The 25117-nt window shown below is 42.9% G+C and overlaps 1 protein-coding gene across 1 annotated transcript in view; it reads right to left on the bottom strand.

The window, feature by feature from the left end:
• The window catches only part of gpr158b (G protein-coupled receptor 158b), a gene marked incomplete at its 5' end in the record, with an annotated part of 74451 nt that overhangs the window by 10039 nt on the left and 39295 nt on the right, over nucleotides 1–25117 (bottom strand). The window contains 5 exons of the mRNA XM_080778410.1: nucleotides 4658–4796; nucleotides 7537–7775; nucleotides 9647–9756; nucleotides 17560–17628; nucleotides 22130–22341. Coding sequence (XP_080634536.1) covers nucleotides 4658–4796; nucleotides 7537–7775; nucleotides 9647–9756; nucleotides 17560–17628; nucleotides 22130–22341 — 769 coding nt within the window. The remainder of the gene's footprint in view (nucleotides 1–4657; nucleotides 4797–7536; nucleotides 7776–9646; nucleotides 9757–17559; nucleotides 17629–22129; nucleotides 22342–25117) is intronic.

Here is a 25117-nt window from a genome sequence, read left to right as displayed (position 1 = left end):
GTTTTCAATTTTAAGATGAGTTTTTTTTACTTTTGTGCCTTTATTGATAGTGACAGTGGACGGACAGGAAAGAGGGAGAGAGAGACATGCAGCAAAGGTCAGAGCCTTCCTGATTGGTTGGAACTGGAGGCTGTCACAGAGTTATAGATTATTGACCAATGTTGCGTAAAATGCACGTGGGTGAAATCACCCCTCAACTATATCTGCCAGACATAATAGCCTAACCCCTTGCATCCAGCAGCCAAACCCAGTAGTTACCGCACACGGAAGCCACGGGTGTGATAAATTGCTTTCTGACAGAAACAGCAATGACAGAAATAACTGTCTGGTAACTGCCTTTCTGACAGAAATAACTGTCTGGTTGGTAACTGCCTTTCTGAAGAAAAGAAAGAAAGAAAGCCCCGCCCAACAGGGGAGGAGAGGGGAAGCCAACCCCTCCCCATATTTCTGGCAGATATAGATGAGGGGTGATTTCGCCATTCTGCGCATAAATACGGCCATTGATTGGTGACTATGCTCTTGTTGAGTACTTTGTTAAACTTTTGCGTCGCCCCTAGATGCCGCAAAGGGGGTAGGGGTTGGGGGTTCCCAAATGGTGACCTCATTCCCGGGGATTCCCTCTTTTGTGCTCATTTTGGAAGCTTGCATATAGACGAATTCAGAAACGGGTCTCATGGTCGCAGCTTACGTAGCTGTACGTATTTTCTGTAGACGGACTCGACGTAGCTGCGGGGTTTAAACCCTCACCAGGCGCACCTCTTCTACTATAGTGAACGGCAGAGTGACTGATGTTAGTCTGCCTCAAACGTTACTCTTTTACCTGCTTTTTACTAACACTAACATTACAAAGATGCCCAGAACATCGAGATGAACCTGTGTAGCGTATGGTAGTGGCAACATAAAAAATTAAAATGGAATGTCAAAATATCCACCGCGGTGGCTGAGACCAGAGCCATTGAGTAATGGTTGAGACGAAGCAGTGAAAGGTCCTGAAAGATACCTAACGTCAGTCTTACCCAATACCCAATCTTTCTGTTTTATGAACACAAGGCTGCTGTACTTTATACCTCATACTAAGCATTTAAAGTATTCCACTGCTTCGTCTCAACCATTACTCAATGGCTCTGGTCTCAGCCACCGCGGTGGATATTTTGACATTTATTTATTTTTTATGTTGCCACTACTGTTAAACTACACAGGTTCATCCCGATGTTCTGGGCATCTTTGTAATGTTAGTGTTAGTAAACAGTAAAAACTGTAACCCATACAATTAGGAAATGGCAGTCCGGCTTCCCATCATGCACCTGTAACACAACATGCATTGCACTGCATGCATGGACGTGCGTGTCACGTGATCGGGTGTAGCCAATCACACGAAGGAATTTGCGGCACGATGCTAGGGGGTAATATTGACGAAAAAGTAAATAAAAATATGGCAGCACATTGAAGGTGGTGAAAGAAGCCTACAATCCTACATTGATGCGAGAGCACAGACCAATGTCGCGCAAGGGGCGTGGAGGCACGTGGAGCGCCATCACGTTTGGAGATCAAGTGGGAGCAGTGTTAGCTTAGCGCAATGCTACGGAAGATGGGTGGTCGTGTCAATAGCGCAAATGTATTTATGATAAAAGTAAACAAATTAGTAAGATGGCAATATGCTGCTGCACTGGCAGACTTGTTGACCAACAGAGGGACCCCCACACTTATGCCTTATAGCACAGGGCCATGCTGGGGCGATGTGTTTCTTCTAGGTCGTCTCGTGTTAGTTTTCTTTCAGACAGAGTCGATAATGGACTGGTGTCCTTGAGTTTGAAAAGGCCGTCTCTTCCATGAAAAAGCTCACTGGAGAAAAGGCTGTGCGCTGTGCTCGAGTCAAGCGCAACGGAGTGCTTGTGCTGCCATTAGCTGCAATTTCCAATTTAGATATTGCTAACCAACCATGTAGTGAATTACCATCTGTGATGTCAAAACCTGATTTACATTCCTGCTCGCCTTTTATGGTTGGTAATGATGGTTTGTAATGATGGGAAGGTGCCATTGAACATTACACAATATGAGATAATTTGTCTGTGTGTATGTCCTTGCATGCTTGTGTTGATACAGTACGTGCATTGCAAAGCAAAATCCTGAAATGTCACAAACACACACAAAGCCACACACCAGCGCACTCACGCACGCTGTGAAGCATGCGCCTCTGAGACAAGTTGGTCTTATCTCCAGTCTGCAGAAACCTGCCTCTGATGGCAGCCTGAGCCTACCACCACACTCTGTTATTCTGTTATATAAAACCAGGCAAAAATATATATATATAAATATATATATAAAACCAGGCAAAAATAACTTTTATTTTGATTTCATGCCAACACACCCGACTCCCGAGGTGTGTTTTTCACTTTGTTGTCAGATCAAAGTATCTGATTATAATCCTGGTCTCTAAACTGCCTCCCCCTGGCCAGCCGGGGCGCCTGATGGAGGGGAAGGGAACTGGTTGGAATAACGTGTTCCTTCCACGCGCTACGTCCAACCACGGAAACTCCCCCCTGTCAGGTGTAAAGGAGCAACTTGGACACTCAAGCATGAAGGAAGCATGAGTTAAGTCCGTTGCTCTCCCCAGGTTGGCGGAGGGTGTGTAGAGCCCAGGATCACATTAGAGAAAACGAGAAAAACTGATTATTTGGTGGGGGAGGTGCGAGGTTGTAACCTGACGCTGCCAGATCCAAAAAGCTTGCTACACAAATTTGTTTCACAGCTTATTTGGATCTGGGATCGCGGAAGCAAATTCGATGACGGGGCTGTTCCTTTTTTTCAAGATACATGGTAGATGATTGGATGGGAGCGTCTGTCTATCACCGTGTGGGCGTGCAAACACAACCAATCATATCGACGTGTCACATCCGCATCCCGCCTTTAGCTCACGCTGATTGGTTCGGTACGAAGCAGATCTGACTCAGGGCTCAACTCCGTCAGAGATCCCAGATGAGTGTTGTGTTGGGGAATATGTTTCCGCAATACCGCCCTCATCTGGCAGCGTCAGGTTAGCGAGGTTGGGCTAGTTGAGCACAATTATGACATTATGCATAAAGGGAACGATATACAATCTGGTGCAACAAAGTGAAATCCTTTCACATAGCACTTAACAAATTGGTTCGAATCTTCCTGCCAAGATAGAATTAAAGGATATTTTCCTAGCCACAAACATTTTATGGAAGATTAATACTGTACTCACTTCTCAAAACATTCCCAAACATACTGTATGGAATGGACACACCACCAATTGATTTATATAAAACACATCTCACTAGAATATCATAAAAAATACTTCAGTATGATTGTGGAGTTTATCCCCTGAGTGGCCTCATATATATTAATTATTAATTAATTAATAGCCAACCCAGTTTATATTTTGTAACTTGATGTTGTGTCGTTTATGTGTAGATGGAGACCCCAAGTGCTTTTGTGAATTAATAGTGTGTATTTGTGTTCTCTTGTGTTCCAGCTTATTACCTAGATGCAACTGCCTCAGCCCGTTGCTGTGATGTTTAGCTAAGAACAATCAGATGTTGCTTTCAGAGGCTAACTCTAGAGACGCGGGACAGAAACGGCATTATAGGCATTTACTGTAGTATAGTAGAAGTGTGAATGTACGTGCTTGTTTGTGAGCATTATTGCAACTTTTGAGGGAGTGTGTGTTTGAGTAATAGCATAACGGTGTGTGTCACAGTTACGACATCCGTCTCATCATAACACGTGCGGTGGGAGAATCAGTAGTTAAGCGAAGCTATGAAACAGCAAAGTTTAATTATAACCGTACAATGTTAAACATACAAATCCATTAGCTGGTTTCTGTGTCAAATGTTTGTTCTTGTCTGCCCATGGAATTGTGTGTACTGTTAATACTGTATGTTTTGTGTGTATCTGTATTTTTATTAGGCTACAACATACATTCTGGTCACCTGGTCATATTTGGCTTTATTTTTAATCACTTAAGCTCAAATTTCAAAATTGTAAAATCTTTGTGAGCTTGTAGGTTATTTATTTATTATGGCTATATAAAAAGAGTGAAAGAAGGACCAACAGAGGGCAAAGACAGCTTCTTCTGTGTCCTGCATGAATGCAGTAAACTGTTGCTGGACTATAGTCCATCCTTAGGTCGCTGGTTAGAATCTGGCTCGAAGGACCAATGTAACCGAGGCTCTAAGTTTCCTAGTGAACCCAACTGTATGTTCTATTCACCTCCGTTCCGACTGGCTTCCCCGGCCGGGCTGACATTTCATTAATTTATCTGATGAAGAGTGGGGGCACATTCTGTCTTTCACCTGACATGTCCGGCACAAATAATTCCCGGACTAACAGATCTCTCTTACTATGCAAGTTAAAATCAACAGGATGTGGTGATAACAGTGACAAAGTCGACTGTGACATCTATTCGTTAAGAATTTCATGGAGCCCAAGCCTAAATAATTTGACTTGTGGTATAGTGTATTACTATACTTATAGTATAAGTATATTTTTATACCAATACTTTTGTACCTTACCTACTTAAACAGAGTATTTCTACATTGCAGTATTGATACTTTTACTTAAGGTCCACCACTGAAGACACCTTTGTTTGATGAACCATGGCGATATAGCCTATGTACCATACGACCGGACCCACCTGATAATGTGGAAGATGGCGGATATGAGCAGCTCATTGTAGATGGCCACGGCCATGTAGCGTGGCTCGTGGAAGGCGGAGGGCACGGTGCGTACGGCGTAGCAGAGATACACTCCCCAAAGCAGGAACAGGAACTCAGCTGGAAGTGGCACAAGGGCAGAAGGCAGAAGGCAATAGTATCTGATCACAATTATTTGATATAATCACAATTATTTTATTTATTTTTAAAACCATTTTGAATGTGGATTATTTTGGCCATAGTACATTATATATTTTTGATTATTGTCATTATCAGTTATTTACTACCATGTGCAATTTTTGTGTTTATGTATTTATGTAATTAGTATTACCAGCTCATGTGTTTTTTACATTGAACATTGGAGTTCAATGTAAAAAACACATGAGCTGGTCAACTTGAGAATGGTGCAAGTCAGCAATGATTTGCATTTAAAACAAGTTTTAAATGCATGTCCCATCTTTTTAATTTGTTTATTTGGACAGGACAATGCATATTAATTTAATGGACGTCACATGGACGTCGTAAATACACCGGATATAGCACAGTTGCAAATTTTCATCCACAGTCCTCACAGGAAACACAAAACGGATAAAAACAGACAGTCAAACAGTGGAATACATCTACATAACATTGCACCATGTTAACCCATCGCTCAGAGCAGAAGAACAGGGAGGCCTACAACAACTCTTGCACTCGCAGCCATTGTTCGCTTCAAAACAGCTCTGTGGAAACCAATGTCACAGACCCTTCATCCACATATATATATACAGTCTATGGTCCTTTCCCGTGCGGGAGACCCAGCATGATATGTGACGACTACATGAGACCGACGGAGTTGCTAATCTTGCGGCACCATGTCACTTCCAGTCCGTCTGCAGTGATTTCTCCCCAGTGAGTCCCTCTGCTGAGCTTTGTTGACACATCCAAGCTACTCCCTAATCTTGCCAAGGTCATGCCGGCCCAGATTTATACAGTGAGCGAGGTGTTGAAACAGCAGGCCATAATATATGTGCGAAATGTGCATGCACATCTGAAAGAAGCACCTGCAGCCTGCAGGTGAATGTTCCGTAAGGCTTCACAGACATTAAGAAAAGGAAAAATCCATAGAAACAACACTGCTACTCTATACACTTGCAAATAATAATGTTTGAAGCTAAATTAAAGGCATAGTTCACCCAAAAGATTACCTCTCCATGGGGTGAGTAATCGATAGGAGAAAAAAAGCCATTTTGGGAGTGAACTATCTCTTTAAGGTCCAACTATAAAAAGTATTCCTCGGCTCAGAGCACAGGTCTTTGCCAGGTTAGGTTATTGTGGTCTAGCAATGTTCGGCCTCCTGGTGGCGCTAAAAAAGGCATGGCTGAACTTTTGGCAATCGGATGCTGCCTTCATGATTCTGAGGAAGTTTGTCCAAAGCGATCGACTCTGTAAACTGTACTTTACATACATATCTTAGCAAATCAGGATGGAATATGAAACATCGGACAGATCTGTCTTGAATTGATCATATGATCATATGCTGGTAGCGATATAATAGGCCAATGTGAAAAAAGTGGCCTTTCTTCCTCAACTTTAGTGGGAATGTTAGTGCAAAAGACTTTGGCCTTGGTGGAGACAATACATTAATTATAATAAAATTGTCAATAGTCATTGTAATATACAACGTAAATGTTGCATTGAGCCATGCCAACTACTGTACAACTTCAACCTACAGTACATATGTAGTACTGTGGTCAGTCCCAAAACACCTTGTCCTTAATTGACATCCAAGTTTTAGATATAGTTCAAACACACGCACACATAGCCACACGCATCAGACCCCCATCTGGATCTCTCTACTGTAACATACTGTTAACATCATTCATAATGAGAGCCAAATATTTGTTTAGGTTGTTTTTTGTTGAAAAAATGTTGAAAACCATTGCTCTACAGGAAATCTCTTCACCACAATAGGCTCCAGGGTGCTCACAACGTGAGCCAGCAACCTTTTCGCCAAATAGGGATGCTAGAGTTGTTAACGTGTGAATTACATGTTTGGTACAAGTATTAAATCCAAGGTTTGGGGGAGAATGTTGCGATCTGCCTGTGCCACAATTAAAATGACCAGAAGGACTTGTTTGTGCTGGCAGTTCTTTTTTTCCCCAACATTGTGTTCTGTTGAGCTGCACACCGGTAAACATGCAGCAAACAGTTGTGCTCATTTTGTTTCCACTTAAATAGAACAACATGACTGTGCTGGCTCCCAGCGAGCCCAATAATTAAAAGTGCCGTTTTGAGGCTGTAACTGTTGTGCTGGCCTGGGTTTTCAACAGCGGGATGAAACTTCACATGCTGTTCTTCAGCTGACCTTCAGAACATCAACGTGTTCCCTTTGGCTGTTAGAGCAAACAACAAGACTCCTTTCACTGTACAACCTGCTCAAAACACACGCATGCACATGGACACGCACACGCACATGTAAGCACGCACACATAAACACAGGCAGGCAAGCAAGCACACACACACACAGACGCACACACACACACACACACACACACACACACACACACACACACACACACACACACACACACACACACATACACCTCTAACCCTAAACCTCTAAATGTCTAATGATCCAAACTCCAACCTGAAACTCTTCCTAATTGTAAGCCTACTGTAACTCCCCCTCTTTTGAGGACCAGGAAAATTGTCCTCACAAACATTCTATACTAGAATATACTTCTGAGGACATCTGGCCCTCACAAGTATAGTAATACAAGTACACACACACACACACACACACACACACACACACACAGACACACACACACACACACACACACACACACACAGTAGACAGTAGAGTAGATCCACTCACCGACAGCCATCATGTAGTCCCAGCGGTCCAGCAGACACATGCTGAACTGCAGTCCCTCCGGGGTGAGGCCCGCGTCGATGAGGGCTCGGCTCAGCTCGGGGCTCTGGCACACGGCGGAGGTCCACGCCACCAGGAACCACAGCACCACCAGCAGGATCACCCCCAGCAGCCTCAGCACACGCCAGCTGGTCATGTAGGGCGTCCTCTGGGCCGTGCGGGACAGGAACACCTTCAGCACCCTGGAGGGGGCGAGCAGCAATGGTGGACACTATACCTTTACTTAAAGGACAACTTTAGTTTTTTTCAACAAAGGTTCATGTTTTAGGTTATTAGAGAAAGTAAAAGATGAGTGTACATTTTTTTCATTTGAATAAATACAATTATAAGTTGGGTTATTCGAGTTCAAAAGATAGTCACAAGTCACGTTGTCATACATCACCCTCTATAAATGATATACTCCTTTATAGACAGTTCTAAGTAAGCCAGATTACAGCAAAACTCTCAGTATAATCCAGGTGACATGTATCCAGTCATATTTCAAAAGAAATCCGGATAAAGAGACTCGTGCACAAATGAGGAGTGCGAGGAGTGCAGTGGGCGCATGTTTAATCTCAACTCGTGTTGAAACCCTGCCGTGTTCCTTGATTGTGCCGCGAGACTTTGATGATGGTTTTGATGTTGTTTTGCTGTTGTTAAACTTGGCCCCCTGTTAAACTTGGCTCCCTGTTAACTTCAACTCGACAAGTACTTTCTCAGTTTTTGGATTCTTCATTCACCATAAAGGCAAGAGAGAAAAAGTGAACAATTCTCTGTGAATTCAGGGCATCACAGATTCGCAAAAGTGTAGCCACTCATGATCGGTGTTCAGCTGGACATCACAGCAGATAAAACTGTCCATATCACTCTTGTCTAAATCGTGTATCTTCCGATAACATACAAATGTAAACAATGTCTCTTTGGTTGCATTTGTATGCTCTCTGAGTTAAATTGACACCCTGGATTTTACTAGGCAACTCCCCCGTGCATGGACTGACTACATGACCTCTATTTTCTGCACGAACCTGACTGTGATGAATGCATCTAATTTCCGAGGCATACGAGTGGGTCTGGGCCGTGCTGACCTGAGGGGGTGGGCTCCACATCCGCCACCGCACCAGGAGAAAACGAATTGGTAATTTTGTCCGTAAAAGCTTCCAACGCAGGCCTTTGACCCCCACCTTTCATTCTCAGCGTTGAAGGCCCACTCGGGAGCGTGGGGGGGTGCGCTGTGAGTGTTTGGAAATGACACTTGAACATGCAGCCCTACTGAGAAGTGGAGCCCTGAAGTCAGGAGGCGCAAGAGCATTTGAATACTTGTGTGTCCACGTGTGCGTGTGAGTGCATTTGCATTTGCATGTCCATGCGTGGCTGCGCACACACGTGTGTGTGTATAATTGTGTTTACATTTACAGGTCAACAAAGGGTAACTCAATTCCTCCAGAGTAGAGGATAGAGGGGTCAATGTTGAATGTTGGCTGCACATCATTGTGTTTAACACTTAAACCGTTTGTTGTTAAGTCGTGATATAATTCACGCCAGCATTTTTCCCTGTTCAGCTCTTATTTTGAAGAGCCAAAACTCCAGACCGGAAGTATAGGCCTACAATTCAGGGGTGCCCAAAAGGTAGATCGCGATCTACCAGTAGATCACAAATGCTGTGCAGGTAGATCACATGACATGGCCCAAAACATATATAATTTAAATATAAAAATATATAATTTGGCATCTGACACTTGAATTAAGGTGACTTGATTGATTGACATAAAAAATGGCCTGTTAACCCACAACAGATTACTTTGTGTTGAGCACAAAGATCAGTAGCAATAGAAAGTTACAGTACATACAAAAACAAAAACAATTTCCATTCCCCCCCCCTATATTTCCCATTCGAAGTGTGTTTGTCATGTTCTTTAAACTATTTTCAGCAATGAGATCATATTTTTTGGTGGGTAGATCTTGTTGCGGTGGTCATTTTGAAAGTAGCTCTCACCATGTACGGTACCGTACATGAAGTGATGTAGTACCTGTAGAGCTTTAGGACCACGGTGATGTACATGAAGTGATGTAGTACCTGTAGAGCTTCAGGACCACGGTGCCGTACATGGTGGCAAAGCCCAGGAGTCGCAGCCACCTCAGGAGGATGCAGCCCAACACGCTGGGCTGAATGTAGAGGATCAGGACCTGGAGGGGGTGGAGTGGCACATCAGAGCCATAGACAGAGTTACGACGTTGCACTCGTGCAGGCCCATAGACTCCAATGCATTCCGTAAACTTCCGGTTGTTCAAACCAATAGAAGCCTGTGTAGAAGAGCCTGGCCACATGAAGTGAACAGCGTTGTCGTAACTCTGTCTTACTCTTAAGCCCTAACCACACTAGAGGGTCGCCATGCAACTACTTGCAACTACTTGCAACCATTATTCCCAATGGCAGTTGCAAGGAGTTGCATTGGTGTGGATTGATTTGTTGCAAGGATTTGAAAGGAGTTGCAGCTGGTGTGGTTTGTGGTATGGTGACGTAATTAAGATATGTTTCAATGTCAGGTATAACTGGCTGTCGATGGTGATGTGATTAGGATATGTTTCAGTGTCAGGTCAATTAAAGGTTAATTCAATGTGTATAGTGTATACATGAAACCTATTTTTATTACATCACCATCAATACCTACCAAGCATACATGTGCATTCGCACCAGCACGACCGAAACACTTGCGTGCTCTGCTTGCGCAAATAATAAAAATAATAACACTTTTTTAAAGCATCTGTTATACAAAACATGCAGCTCAAAATGCTTTACATTGAAAATATTAAAGATGTAGTGCTGTGATTTTTGTACTTTTTCTGTTTTGCATGCGTCTATGAACTTAACATTACTCTAATAGACCCCCAGGTGTGGTTATAATATTCAAATATGTCTTCCCTGTGTATTTTTGGTTTCTTCCTGAAAGCTGAAAGCCTTTGAGGCAAAAGGACCAATCGAAATAACACCATTTTAGTGACATCATAACCCTAACCCCTGCCACATTATCATACAACAGCTGTGGGTGTGGCTTAAGTTCAGGTGGGCGGTGCTAAGGTGAAAACCAGGTATACTTAATGAACTGTTGGTTCTGGCCTCATAAAAACATAATTGTAACACTTTCTGTACACTTTTTTGGAAGAAATCTTCCTCCTAGTATAATCATAGTACCTATTTAGTTACAGGAATAGACTAGAAAAACCAAAGTGCTTTGCATTAAAAGAAGAAAACGAGAACCGTTGCATTGATGTTTTTAAGTGTCGTTTGAAGATTTCAACAGAGCCTGCCTCTCTAATCTCGTTAGATAAGGTGTTCCATCATTTCGGAGCATACAACTGAAATAAACTGCATCTCCAATGTTCTGCTGTAGAGAATCTAAGCCTTGGGCCTCGTGAAGGAACATAAAACGACAGGGAGTCTGTGATGTGGGCTGTTAGAATGACTTTAAAATTGCATAGACAGACACCAACCACAGAGAGCAGAGAGTGTAGTTGTTTGGGGCTCGAGTATTATTTCTGGATTTGGATCGAATGCCTGCAGGACCTCATCTGCAGTGGCTGTCCGATCCTATTATCCTGTAATCTCCCCTCTCCCATGCACCGTCCCTAAGGAACAACGTTAATATGTTATGTTCAGTCAGACCTTTCTGTGTTCTTTTTTCTTTCTTTTCATGTGTCTGTTTCTAGGACACTGCAGGGCCTGTATGCCTATTGACTTCATGTTTCATGTTAAATTGTTAAAATAAGATTACATAAGATAAAATAAGATAGATCTGTCACCAGTGAGTGAATATATCCAGGTCAGGAATGTACATATGATTGAGTATCAGTACTACTACTGTTGTGTGCTTGGATGCATACAGTACTGTATATGTAGTTTATGTACTGTACCTGATTAGTATACTGCACATGTATGTCTTGTTTTCTGGCTGTGTTTCTGTGTGTCTGCGTTGTTTATCCCCGCTATCCACAGGTATGGTCCATCTGTATTTTGGTCTGTCCACAAATTTGATCCCAAACTAGAAAAAAATGGCTCCTTGGAGCACAGGTCTCTGCCATACCAGCTAGTAGAAGTCAATCTTAGCCAATCAGGATGAAATATGAAAAATCACACCCGTGTGAACTGAGTGTTGCAACTCCCCCCCCCCCCCCCCCCTCTCTCATTAGCAGGCAGGCTGCACTGCAGCACTAATACTATCTCTGTTTCTGGCAACAGCGCCCCTACTGGTACTCATTATACTGGCTCATTAACACATACATACATACATACATACATAGGTGAACACATAGGCGGACACATAGGCAGACACAGACATTGCTGTTCCTTGGAGTGGTTGCACCACTCAAAAATAGGAAAGGTCTGTTTTCATCAATCGACTATAGAGATAATGTGTACCGATTTGCATGAAGTTTTGACAAAATCAGCAGGAGTAATATATATATTAAGCTGACAGTAAGCTGAAGCTGACGGTAGGGCTGTCCGGGGCGCCACCCTGGTAGTTTGAAGATGAACGCAAGCCTGCACAGCCATTCACAGTTTACGCTCCTCGCTAACTAAACCTGACAATTGAGGCTGATGAGTGTCACAGGCGCCTCACAGCTTGAAACAATAGGAATGACTAGGAATGACCGACCTTGGATGAATATCAATAGTGACGGTCCATCCATTGTGTCGACCTGCTAAGTAGACTATACTGTCTGAAACAGTCTAAAGAGTTGGATAACAGAGTTGGATATCTGGTTCTTCCAGATAACATATAGCTCTATGAAAATCTAAACAAACGATGGGCTGGATTGCCATCTCATTTGTGTTTATGCATGTTAAGTGTCTAAGTAAGATGTAGTGAAAATACAAATCTACAAGCTCACACTCTTTTGGGTCACGGGCTAAAACATTGGGCAACCACTGTCATAAATGACTGACGTCACAGGCTGGCCACATGAATTACAAGATACACAATGTGGCACAATGATGGATCATGGCATTTCTCATGGTTCATTCTCACAAATTACGCTAAGGCAGTGATGATGACACATCAAGCTTGAGAGAGGCATGCATACGTATGTCATTATAAAAGGATGATCGACATTGTGGTTCTCTTCCAGTTTGTTATAATGTAGCAGTAGTTACCATCTCTCTCGGCACATACTGTTCACACATGACGTTTCTCAAATCAACTCAGTCATGTGGTCTAATGGGTTCTACATAATTCAAGCAAAACATACACTCTTACAGTACAGTATTCCATATATAAATTACCATAATAAATAATATATACACATTAAGTAATTATCTTATTATCATCTACAGTATGTCGGGTGGAAACCTCATACTGTATGTCCAAAACAGTTACCTTTCTGAATTCAAATTAAATACATCAAAATGAGCAGATCTACACGCTCTAAGCATTTGATATTTCTGTGTGACGCTGTAGTATGATCAAGTAAGGCAGTCATTAAAACACAAGAAGTTGAAATATCCAGATGAGCAGTTTCTGCCCGACAGCAACAACGTGTTTCAAATCCTGGTCCCTTTTGCAATGTCTTCCAGAGCCTAGAATAGATTCAAGAAATAATAATGAGTAGAGTATGAGACCTTGCAGAAGAGCAGGTATCACTAATGACAGCTCTGCATCAGAGGCATTCGAGAGATGACAGGTATGACAGGTAGCTTATTATCATCCAAGGCAACAGACACACACCAACAGGCTCTTTCCATCTTCCCCCGCAGCAAAATGGAGAACATCTGTGGCCGGCTTTGGGAAACCATCAGCCAATTTAGGGCTGCACTAAAGCCTCATGAAAGGGAGATTAAAAAAGGAAAAGGCGTGGGTTTATTTCAATGATTATGAAGACACTGGAACTTTTTCCGTTTTCATAAAGAGAATGGATTCGAGATTCAAAAAGGATTATTTGGCACTCACTGCTCATGTGCTGTGAAGACTGTGCTAACAATATAGAAACAAAACAAAACATATTAACAGAAGGTATAATAAAAGTAAAACCATTTGATATCTCTTTTCCCTCATCTAATCCTTGAATGTATCATGTATAACGGTACTCGTGATTCGTGAACGACATGAAGCACAGCCTCAGAGAGATTTTAAGGTAATAAATGGAAGAATCCCAGGGCTGTGACATAACAAACACAGCATGTGTCATTATTAACACAAAGATGTTTGTATTTAAACCTACAAATGCCTAGTTTCCTTATAACCTGAAAGACGTTTCTGAATTCGGATAAGTTCCAATCTCATTAGGCCTCCTCAGATGTGTTCACTGCATTATTAATGCATTATTATGACTCTCGGTGAGTCTGCACTTAACCCTACTGTACGTAAGTGAGGCCTCTCGCGGGGCCAAGATTGCGTGTTGAGCACAGAGGCAGCGAGCAAGCAACTCATTATTCTCCTGTTCCAGGATGCTAATGAAAGCCTTGCAGCCAACCAAGGCTTGCCATTTGCAGGCTGGTCATGTGAAGCCAAGTCTGAATTATACCCAAGAACAGGGATCATGTAAGAGTTTTAAAAATGCTAAATAACTGGTTCTGAGTGGCTGAATGACACAGCTCAGAGCATTATGCTAGAGTTGTGTGGGAGATAAAATCAGTCAGTCGATCCAGGATAATGGTGAACTGGGGCCTGCCTCTTATGCTCTTTGTTTAAATGAAACATTTAGTAATAATATTTCTAAACATCTACTGTATCTGATACCCCTTATGAGTGTGATAGTGAGATATACTACAGCTAGCTTTGTTGCAGTAGCAATAACAGAACAGTAAGAGGAAGGTCATAAAAAATAATTAACCACGTGAATTCTGGGAATATCAAAATAGGTGAACATTCCGCAAAATAGACATTCGGTGAAAATCTAAAAGCTCAAAATGTGTTGTGTGTCTTGGGTTGCATGGTGAGCTGTCCTGTAGGACTCCCAGAAGATGGAGTGAAGGATGGGGGAGAGCAACAAGATGCTATCCGTCTGTTTCATATATCAGTCCCGACCATAGGGACTCTGAATCCCCCGTACCTAAACAGTAGATCCAAAACGACAGGTGGTAGCTGGGGTGGAGGTGGGTGAGCACTTTGTATACAGCAGCGCACAGTATACAATAAGCAGCAGCAAGCAAGCAAGCAGGAGGATGAATGCAAAACCTTCAGTTAAAGTAGCCGGGATGAGAGATGGGGTGAGCTGTGATTGGCTGAGTGAATCATGTGGATGAGAGCCTGATTAACGGCCGGCGCGCTGACTGAGGTTCCCTGACTGAACTTGCTCTGCGCATGTCTACGACAGGCGCAAATGCTCATTAATAACAAGCCCTAGCAAACTTCAGCAAAAATAGCAGATCTACAAGTTCACAGCGCATCACATTGCAAATCAGCTATTTTCAACAAATAGATTTGGTATAGAGGGAAACTAGCAGTCCTAACTATATACAATACAGAAGTGGTTAAGTTGTTAAAGCACAAAAATATACACTCTCAGAGTTAACACAGATAGGAGTTTCCTGTGTGATCACTGAGCACAATATCTGATGGTGTCCTCCATTCGGACTCCACCAGGTGCTTAACTGTCTGCTGGGTGCTCACCTGTAGCTAGGATTAGCTGAACCTTCCTGACTCCATGTCTTCATATGCTGAATAAATAGCCAGCCTACAGTCTCTCTCTCTCTCTCTCTCTCTCTCTCCCCCCCCTCTCTCAGGCCAAAACAAGAATTCACCTCCACAAGTAAGAGGAAAAAGTAGGCCATGGGTTCTGAGAACAGCCGCACATGTATTTTCATTAGTGAATGCAAAGATACCTGTACACACTTGTGCACACCAGAGTGACACATCCTTTCTGCACCCCCCTCTGCGGGGTCCCCACGGACTGGACAGAAGAGGAGCAGACAGTTTTTCATATCATTTGATATGCAAACACAGACCCTCCTCCCTCTTTGCTCTGGGCTCCTCCATCAATTAATCAGAAGATTTATTTTTAAAACGAGTTGTGCTAGAACTTGATGGACTGCTTAAAAATGCATTGAGCTTCAGCTCAGGGCAGAGCAGCAGGGGGGGGGGGGGTGCTGTGGTGGTGATGGTAACAGCAGAAGCAGCCGATGTCTGGATGGAGAGCGGTGGGAGTGCGGATCAGAGGAAGAAGGGAAGAGGAAAGAGACAGGCAAAAGAAAGGAGGGGAGAGACAGACAGACAGACAGACAGACAGACAGACAGACAGACAGACAGACAGACAGACAGACAGACAGACAGACAGACAGACAGACAGACAGACAGACAAAGGAGAGACCAGGGCGAGTGCATCTTTGGCAACTTATGAAGGTGGAAGGAGAAATGTGCCCTGGGGAGAGAATCATTTCAGGAACAGAAAGCTTGATGCTTGATATATCATCTTTGTTGGTAATATGCATGCAGGGTTGTGCAAAGTCTACATACAAAACATGGACATACTTTATCACTCAATTAATTGAGCCCTCTGTAAGTCTAATCTCTAATGTATACCGTACTCATATTTTGGTTCTACTTCATGCTAATGCTAAATGATTTATCTGTGGTTACACTAAATTTTGATTGAGAGGAAAGCCCTCATCCCAAAAGACGGCACAATCACGCTGAGACCTCTAGCCGTCAAGTTGGCTGTTTGTGTTGGCGCAGAGCCGTGACTTTCTTTTGGCAGCCTGTGTAACTATTTGAAGGGAGAGAATCCCCGGCCTAGCCAGTGCACATCAGCTCTCCCCATTACGCTGTTCTCAGCCATCTTCCATCTGTTTCCCTGATATACAATAGCAGCTATGCAGGTGCACTGAAATTGCACCTATCAGTCACATACACACACAAATGCCCACAAACTTGACTCCATACCCGTATACTGTTTCTTTTTGAGTGGTGCAACTACTCCAAGGAACAGCAATGTCCGTGTTCACCTATGTGTGTGCCTATGTATGTGTTGGTTCATGAGCACCAGTATGACTATGACTACCGTACCAGTAGGGGCGCTGTTGTGCCAGAAACAGAGAGAGAGAGATAGTATTAGTGCTGCACTGTTGCCTGCTAATGAGAGAGAGAGGAGAGAGGAGGGGGGGGAGAGAGAGAGGGTAGTTGCCCTTCGTGCAGAGAGAGCATGCACAGAGTAGTACTATAGAAACCTCATTGCAAGAGTTGCTATGTTTAATCCATCTATTGAGTGAAACCCCGTTTGTTGCTATAACCGTAGTCATTCTATTACTGTATGTCTGAGCACTGCTTTTAGTACTGAGCCGTATTGTGTTAGATTAACTTAGAGTAGGCAATAGTAGGGTACTGCGATAGGATAGTTCTGTATACAGTGGGGACCTCATGTTTTTGTATTGTCTTGGGTGTAATGTTTTCTGTACTATAAATTGTTTTGTTGTGAGTGTTGATCAGACCACGGGACAATAAAGAGTAGTATTATTATTAGTAGTAGTATAGAGCTCTGCAGTAGGGTTTAAATGGTTAAAGACTAAAACATGATCATCAGGTATTAAGATTAGGAGGAAGATTCTTTTTTTTAAATGTACAGAAAGTGTTGAAATTATGTTTTTATGTGGCCACACCCACCAGTTCATCAGTATACCTGGTTTTTCACCTTAGCACACACCCACCTGAACTGAAGCCTCGCCCCCAGAGCTGTTGTTGTATGATAAAAAGAGGAGGGGCTGTTTCAGTGTGTCACTAAAGCGGTGTACAGTATTTCGATTGGGCCTTTGACTTACATTATTATTATATTATTATTATTATAACCACACCTGCAGGTCTATTAGAGTAATGTTAACTCCATACACACATACAAAACTGAAAAATTATACAAAACCTTATGGCACCCTATGTTTAAGATATGGAGCCAGAGCCATGTTACTGGCTTTGTGTGTGTGTGTGTGTGTGTGTGTGTGTGTGTGTGTGTGTGTGTGTGTGTGTCTGTGTGTGTGTGTGTCTTCCAGTTGGATCAGTGACTTACGGGAAAGTAGAGAAGCAGAGCTCCAGTCAAGATGGCCTCCAGCAGGATAAGACCAGACGCACGGATCCTCTGTTGATAAAGAGGAGAGAAACAACATGCATGTATCAGCAGCCAGCAGATGCTATAAAAAAGAGGACATTTAATGGTGGGGGGAGAGGGGGGTATCGAAAAGAGAATGGCGTTTCCCTGTTATTTCCCTTAGCTGCAAGTCATTCAAGTTTCCACAGCAAAAAATGAAATTAATTCCCTATGGTCAAACCAGCCATTATGGAAAATAATGGGAAACCTAGTGGCTTATGAATTATAAACTATTATTCCATCCAAGAATCTCAATTTAAATCTAAACAACGCTGATGATTTACATTAAGTTGTGTTTTAAAAGTCACATGAGAAAGTTCTATGTATATAAATAAAAAAATCAGACACGTCTGAAGTGATTGGTGCTGTACTACTGTACTATACTGTAGTGAAGCCCTCCTCCCTGGCCTTTTTTAATATAATACATTATTATATTTAAAAATGTTATTATATTATTATTTTGTGTGTGACGTAATGGCTGCTAAAAACACAGCTTCCCATCATGCACCTGTGCACAATGTGAAGCTCAACAGCGCCACTTTGTCACCTGCTGGTACCCTAATGAGACACAAGCTTAAACAGACACACATTTAGTGGCTGCACCACTAAACAAAATATATACATATATACAATTACACACACACACCTCTCTCCCTGTGTTTTAGGATCCAAGACGGCCGCAGCTGACTTGTGTCTGAACACAGCTTTGATGGATGTGTGATGGATGTGGGTGGAGGTGGGGCCAAGAAAGGCCCTTTCTTTCCAGCTCTGCCTCTCCCCAGACAACAAAAGGAAAGGAGTGAAGACTGGCCATTTCTGGGCTAGGTTTAATTACCCATTATATGCTTGCCAGTTTTCTGTGGTATGTAAATTCACAGGGCTCTGGGGACATGTGTTTTATATAGACTAGCTACTGTAGGTCCCCACTGAATACCATATTACCATTAATCAAGCACGTTTTACTGTTAGTCCACTGTATGTTGTCGGGCGTTTTTATGTGATGGAATGGAACGTAATTATCTCTGCCAGCGAAGTTGGATGACAGTATTTTCACCCCTTTCCATTTGTGTGTCTGACTGACAGGATATCTAGGACATGTATGCATGGTTTGCATTAAAGTCTGTGGAAAGGTTTGTGGTTGTGTCTGGGTAGCTCAGTCGGTAGAGCTCTCGCCTTCGGGCCACAAGTTCATGGGTTCGATCCCGGGCACCGCCAACTCAGCGCATGAGTAGCAGGGCTTGGGTGCGGCAAGTCGTGCAGGAAGTACTGGGAGCTGATGGTAGGTGTGTGGCACTCCACCTCAGCAATCCATCTCATACAAAACTTCGAAACGGATTCATTAACTCCTTATGCCGAGTCCCAATTTCCCAATTTATACCGTAGTTACGTTTTATGTACAGGCACAGAGTAAAATTTGTATGTTCTGGTTCCTCAGGGGTGTTAACGTTCCCCCGCTTCGTTTCACCGGCCAGTGAGGAGTGTCATCGGGAGGACGTAATGCATGTAGAGAAACATGTTTTTCTTCTCAGTTTGGTTCCTTGATGAACTGAATGCAGTGACAGGGACTGGCCTCCACACCTGGCTCACTTGAGCCGTGGAGCTGATCATTTTTCAGGCTGAATGGGAAAAGCAGGGTGTAGCGCTGGGCGCACCAACCACAAAAAGATGCTTAACTTAACTCAATCACGTAAAAGTGTACAATACATTGAGTTGATACACGTCGTTATTTTCGCGATATGACGTACAATGAAGCATAATGGGTTTAAGTGGTTTACAAGCTAGATTCATATGCATGTCTTTACATACTGTACACACTAATACGCCAGTTACTGGGAACAATCATATAATTTGTCCGTACTGCCACCAATCTAGGTTTCAAAATCGACTCTGACCTAAAGATGGACAAACAGATAAATGAGGTAGTAAGAAAGAGCTTCTTCCAGCTTAGGAGGCTATCTAAGGTTAAGTCTTGTCTATCCCGCTCTGTGTTTGAAACTGTAATTCATGCTTTCATGACATCCCTCCTTGACTACTGTAATGCCCTGTATATTGGAGTAAACCAGGTTTCTATCTCTCGATTACAGCTAGTCCAGAACGCAGCTGCTAGGTTACTTACAGGCACACGTAAGCGAGACCACATCAGCCCTGTACTAGCCTCCCTCCACTGGCTTCCTGTGCGATACAGGATTGACTTTAAAGTATTGCTCTTTGTCTTTAAGTGTCTAAATGGTTTGGCACCCAGTTATTTATCTGAGCTGCTGAAACCCTATGCTCCGACACGGACGCTCAGGTCCTCTGACCAGCTTCTCCTGGTGGTGCCTAAAACCAGGCTGAAGCTCAGAGGTTACCGAGCCTTTGCAGTGGCAGCTCCCAAGCTCTGGAATGAGCTGCCTCTGCACACAAGACAAGCCCCCACCCTCCAGGTGTTTAAGTCACGCCTCAAGACTTACCTTTATTCCTTGGCTTTTCCAAGCACAGTATGAGATGTTTCGATGTTTAATGTGACACTGTGAATGTTGTTCGTGGTTGTTTTTGTGGTTTTTAAATGAAGTTGTGTTTTTTAATGTTTTACTGTAAAGCACTTTGGTACAACGTTGTTGTTTTAAAATGTGCTATATAAATATAGATGGTATGGTATGGTATGGTATGGTATGGTATGGTAATCTCTGGTGAAATTGTTGTGATTTACTTAACTATCTTCAGACATGTTGTTAGGCATGAGAAAAGAACAAAGAGATGGATGTTTCACTTTACGCATAACATTACTTTAGCCTGCCCCTATAATGCAGTACTCTAACTAATGTAATTAATTAATGAAATCCTCAGGTGCCTATATCCTGGACAATTATCTAATTTTAATATAGTCCATTGTGAGAAGCTATTTCTGGAGGCTATGCTTATCCTTGAGTATAAAATGACTGGCTAAATAGGTTAACCAAGGCTGTAGCCTTAACCCATTTTGACCTGAGATCAGATTCTAAAAATGTTTCTGTCAGTCGTCCTTCGATTTTTCAAAAATAGCAGACCTACAAGCTCGTAGCGAGCCACTCGGTGGCGCACTATGAGATTGTAGATCTGCTATTTTTAAATAGCTAAAGCATAACATAATGCTAACACCAAAAGGGGTTCCCGCCCAAAATGGGTTTAGCCTATGGGGCCTTTGAAGGCTTACCACTACAACACTATGGATCAATTTAACACTGAACTATCTCTATACCTAGGTCAGATAGAAACAGCGCTTGTGTGTGAACGCATCTTGTGAATTATAATTGCCTTGGTAGTATCTGTGAAAATCTTCTGCTACTGTAAATAGAGCATGTTAAAGTTGGAATTGAAAATCTATGCATGCAAAAAGTAATTTTCAGAGTCTCAATGAACATTGTTCATGATGAGGCACAGACCGTCACCACACTAAGGCTTTCACACAAGCAGCCAAGCCTGTAAAGCTCCACCTCATCATCATCATCATCATTTATTTAACTCACGACCGTGTTCACATGGTATGGAGCACAGATTAATAACTGTGAGGCTTCAGTCACACACAGCAAATTGCTATAGATAGTTCAAGAGTGAACAGGGAGGCGACACCGTTCCTAGATGCGACTGTATATCATGTTGGTGAAAGCTGTCATGATTATACATTAGCAACCATTATACACATTTCCCATTGTGCATCATTCTTGTAACTTAGTATAACAGGCATGATTAAATGCAGGGTTATCAGTCATGCATCTCTAATGCGTCTATTCTCTATGATTTAGTTAGTTATTGAAAATGTGGACTTGATTAGTCACAACTGTGACTGACTGTCATGTTTTTAATGTTATATCAGGAGACCCAAACAATGATTTGTTCCATGCATCGGGGAGCTGTAATGGGTTTGAACCATGGACAAAGCTCACCTGTCCAGCACTGCTCAGCTCACAGCTCATGTGGTTCAGAAGAAACACACTGATCAGCACCATGGACAGCTCACGAGTACAGCAGTTTGGCTCATGTGTTCATGTGGTGTACCCAGACTTTTTATGTCGTTTCATGTCATCATCATCAGACTAAATGATGCCATACCTAACCCACATATAGCGGGTTTAGAACCTTCTACTATCCGTAAACGGTATCTTGCGGCCACGCAACCCACAGTATACATTTTGCCGACTCCATATATTTGCGGGTGGAGGTGGTAAAATATGTCGGATGATTTAGCAAGGCTACATGTGGTTCAGAACTACAAAGTTAATATGTCCACTGTACTGCTCAGTAACATGGACAGCTCACAAGTGAATGTCTTTCAGAACCATGGACAGAGCACCTGCCTACTGTGCTGTTCAGTACCACGGACAGCTCACCGTTCATGTTGTTCAGCAGAGCTCACCTGTCCACTGCACTGCTCAGCTCCATGGATGGGACAGCTCAACGTTAATATGTGGTTTAGACAGATTAAACAACGGCCCTCTCTCTTAACCTGACGTCACACTGACCTCAGAACTCTCACCTTGTTCCTTTTGAAGTGGTAGACCAGCACCATGCTAGCCAGGTCCAGCACCATGCAGAGGCCCTGGAAGGAGGCTACAGCCAGTCGAAGAGCCCCGTCCTCCTGGGCCAGGCAGGGCGTGTCGTCACGGCAGTAAGGGCAGCCCTCGCGGCAAGGCAGGCACCTGCTGGACAACTCAGAGGGGTCCTCTCGGTGTGACCCCTGTTCTTTACCTAGAGGAGACAGGTAAACAATGCCAGTGAGTTAGCTTTGAATAGCAAAAACATGTCTTCAATAGAATAAAACACTACATAGACAAATCCAGGAGTGGCTAAACGGAGTTTCAACAGAGGGGTGTCTCCATAGCACCACTGCGACCAGTAGGATAAACCACTTAAGCCCCAAATACATTGTGACGTAAATCACTATTTCTGAACATTCTATTTATTTTCACACTGCTGACTTACTGCCATCCATTTTGCATATTGACAGGGTGTGGATCAGTCTTATTCTCATCCTATATATATATTTCAAAGTCATTAATGGCCCGGACGGCTGGCGTGACCGTCTGGGCACCTGGGCTGGTCACTGGTGGTCAGGCCTTGCGGCGTGTCGCAGGTTCGGATCCCAGTCCCGACGACCTGTGCTCTGTGTCAAACAGATGCACAGGTCATGCATGCATTAGTCAAACATTGAACACCTTTCCTTTCTCTGGTTAAATGTTTGGTGTTAAAGCAAAAAACAGATACTGACAGACTATGTATACCACTATGGATATATTCTCTCTATGAGTCAGGACTCAATGACGGACGGCAAGGTATTCTCTCTCCCTGTTCTTCTCCACATGAACACAGTCACACAATCTATTTATAAAACCCCATTCCAACTGTTTGTTGCTGCCACCGCATCTAACCTCTATTACAACACCATTATGATCACTAACAAGCTATTGTGCCTCTGTGCCAAAGAGCAGAGCCGGACTAACAATGGAACTAGGTGGAGCTTAAGCGCCAGGGCCCGAAGCTTGCAGGGCCCGGTACGAGACTAGTATATATAACGCTGCAACGCAACACAGGAATATAAACACAAGACCGTGGCGCAAAACTTCATATTTACCCTGCTCTAATGCAACAAAAGTGTGTTCTTACATCCTCCATTTCACAATTTCGGCACTCGTGAGTAAATTAATTGAATTGCTATTATGAAAGTTTTCAGTGACGTTGCACCCACAACTTGGTTGCATTGTCGTCAATAATGAATCTGTCTTTAAAACGTTCTAATATTAATATAGCATATTGGCATTGTCTGTTGGTGCACTGCATATATATGGACCATGTAACAACATGGTCAACAGCACTGTTGTACTGTAGCTACAAATGTAGCTACATTTGTTGGGCACAAAGACAATTTAGACAAAACATGCTGCTGCCTGCTAATGGAGCTTGTAGATATAGGCTAATTATTTTTCGGGAAAATTGCAGATAGTTGAGTGGACCAGTTGCCAGTCTTGCCAGAACAGATATGGTGACTTTAGTAAATGTGAAAAACGGTATTAACACCAGAAGTGGAGCTTTTCAAAGTCTTTCTCAACCGTCCGGTTCTGTATACATTCTCCTATTAAGGAGGCAGCTTTTTGTTTCGTTTGTAAGCTATTCAGGACCTGAATAGCCTTTTTCAGGAAGATATGATATGCTTGGTCCATCTATCAGCTGTTTGGCTGTTGAATACAGTATAAGAAAATACATGAAACAGCATGGTTTTCCCCCCATCTCATCATTGCCATGCATGTTTCTTGTTAATGACTGTATTAATAACCATAAAGTAATCTCCTAGTCCTTACATAATAGTTTAGCAGAGACTGAAGTTGGAAAGGCTGTGCGCAGTGCCCATTGCCCAGTGCCTGGCTGTGTCTTGTGTGTCAGCGGGCAGTGCAGGCAGTAGTGGATATGCGCTGAACGCATGCATGCAAATTAATTAATTAATTAGCTGAATCTGTATGGCCTTTTGATTTGGTGAAGCACCAGGGCCTTGAGAGGGGTTGATCCGTCACTGCCAAAGAGTCATCCGAAACAAATTCCAGATTGTTTCTTGGCCTGCGGTGGATTTCCTTGGCATGATTGCATCACTTTGCAGCGAGTGGAACGAGAGACATGTTTTTGATCAAACCCTGCTGCTAATTGCTTATCTATGTACGTCTGAGTGTCAAGTCGAGACATTATAATGCCATCTAGGGCCATTATTGTTTTTTGTGCCATGTGTCGTATAATTATACAGAATTCAATCAACTGCCATTGAGCGGAGAAGGAGATCTGCTGGTGACGGAATATTCTAAAATTCAAATCTGTCATTCTGTGGTATTAACATTCTACACAGGCTAAAATTCTGGTCTCATCAACACATGCTATCTGGCACTTCCACAAAATAGTGCTTGATAAGCACAGGATTCCTCAGCACATCCCATGGCTCATACAATATGCAAACACTGTACTAAAATTATGCAGAACACAGCCAGAGCAGTACTGCATGGACATGTGGTACCAGTGATGAGAGAGGAAGGATGAAAGGAAGGGCGGACGGACGGACGGACAGACAGACAGACAGACACACAGACAGATTTATTTGGGAGAAAGATAGTGGGGGAGTGAGCAAGCCTTGCCTCACTGCGGAGGAACCATTTAATCAAATAAATTAAATTACATAAACTGGCAGTGCAAGCTGTGACAAGCAACATTATTTCTTAACGTCGGTTAATGCCAGCCATGTGTGTGTTGGGTGTGTGTGTGCGTTCCTTTCAGTGCATACATACAAATATAATTCAGGAGATGAAGCGACAGTAGTTGCAATACATGTGAACTTTGAGGGTGAACAACAATCCACTCATTCACTGTGAACATACGATCGTGATTTTGTAGGAATGAAGTTCAGTTCTTTAAACCACACTATTTAATTTGATTATGTGATGGCGTAGTTTTTCATAGTTTGTATTATTTGTGTTGCGATGTTGACATG

The sequence above is a fragment of the Protomyctophum bolini genome (assembly GCF_963924005.1).
Source record: "Protomyctophum bolini genome assembly, chromosome: 12".
Classification (NCBI taxonomy): domain Eukaryota; kingdom Metazoa; phylum Chordata; class Actinopteri; order Myctophiformes; family Myctophidae; genus Protomyctophum; species Protomyctophum bolini.
Note: the sequence above shows the minus strand (reverse complement) of the source record. Positions and strands in the feature narration are given on the sequence as shown.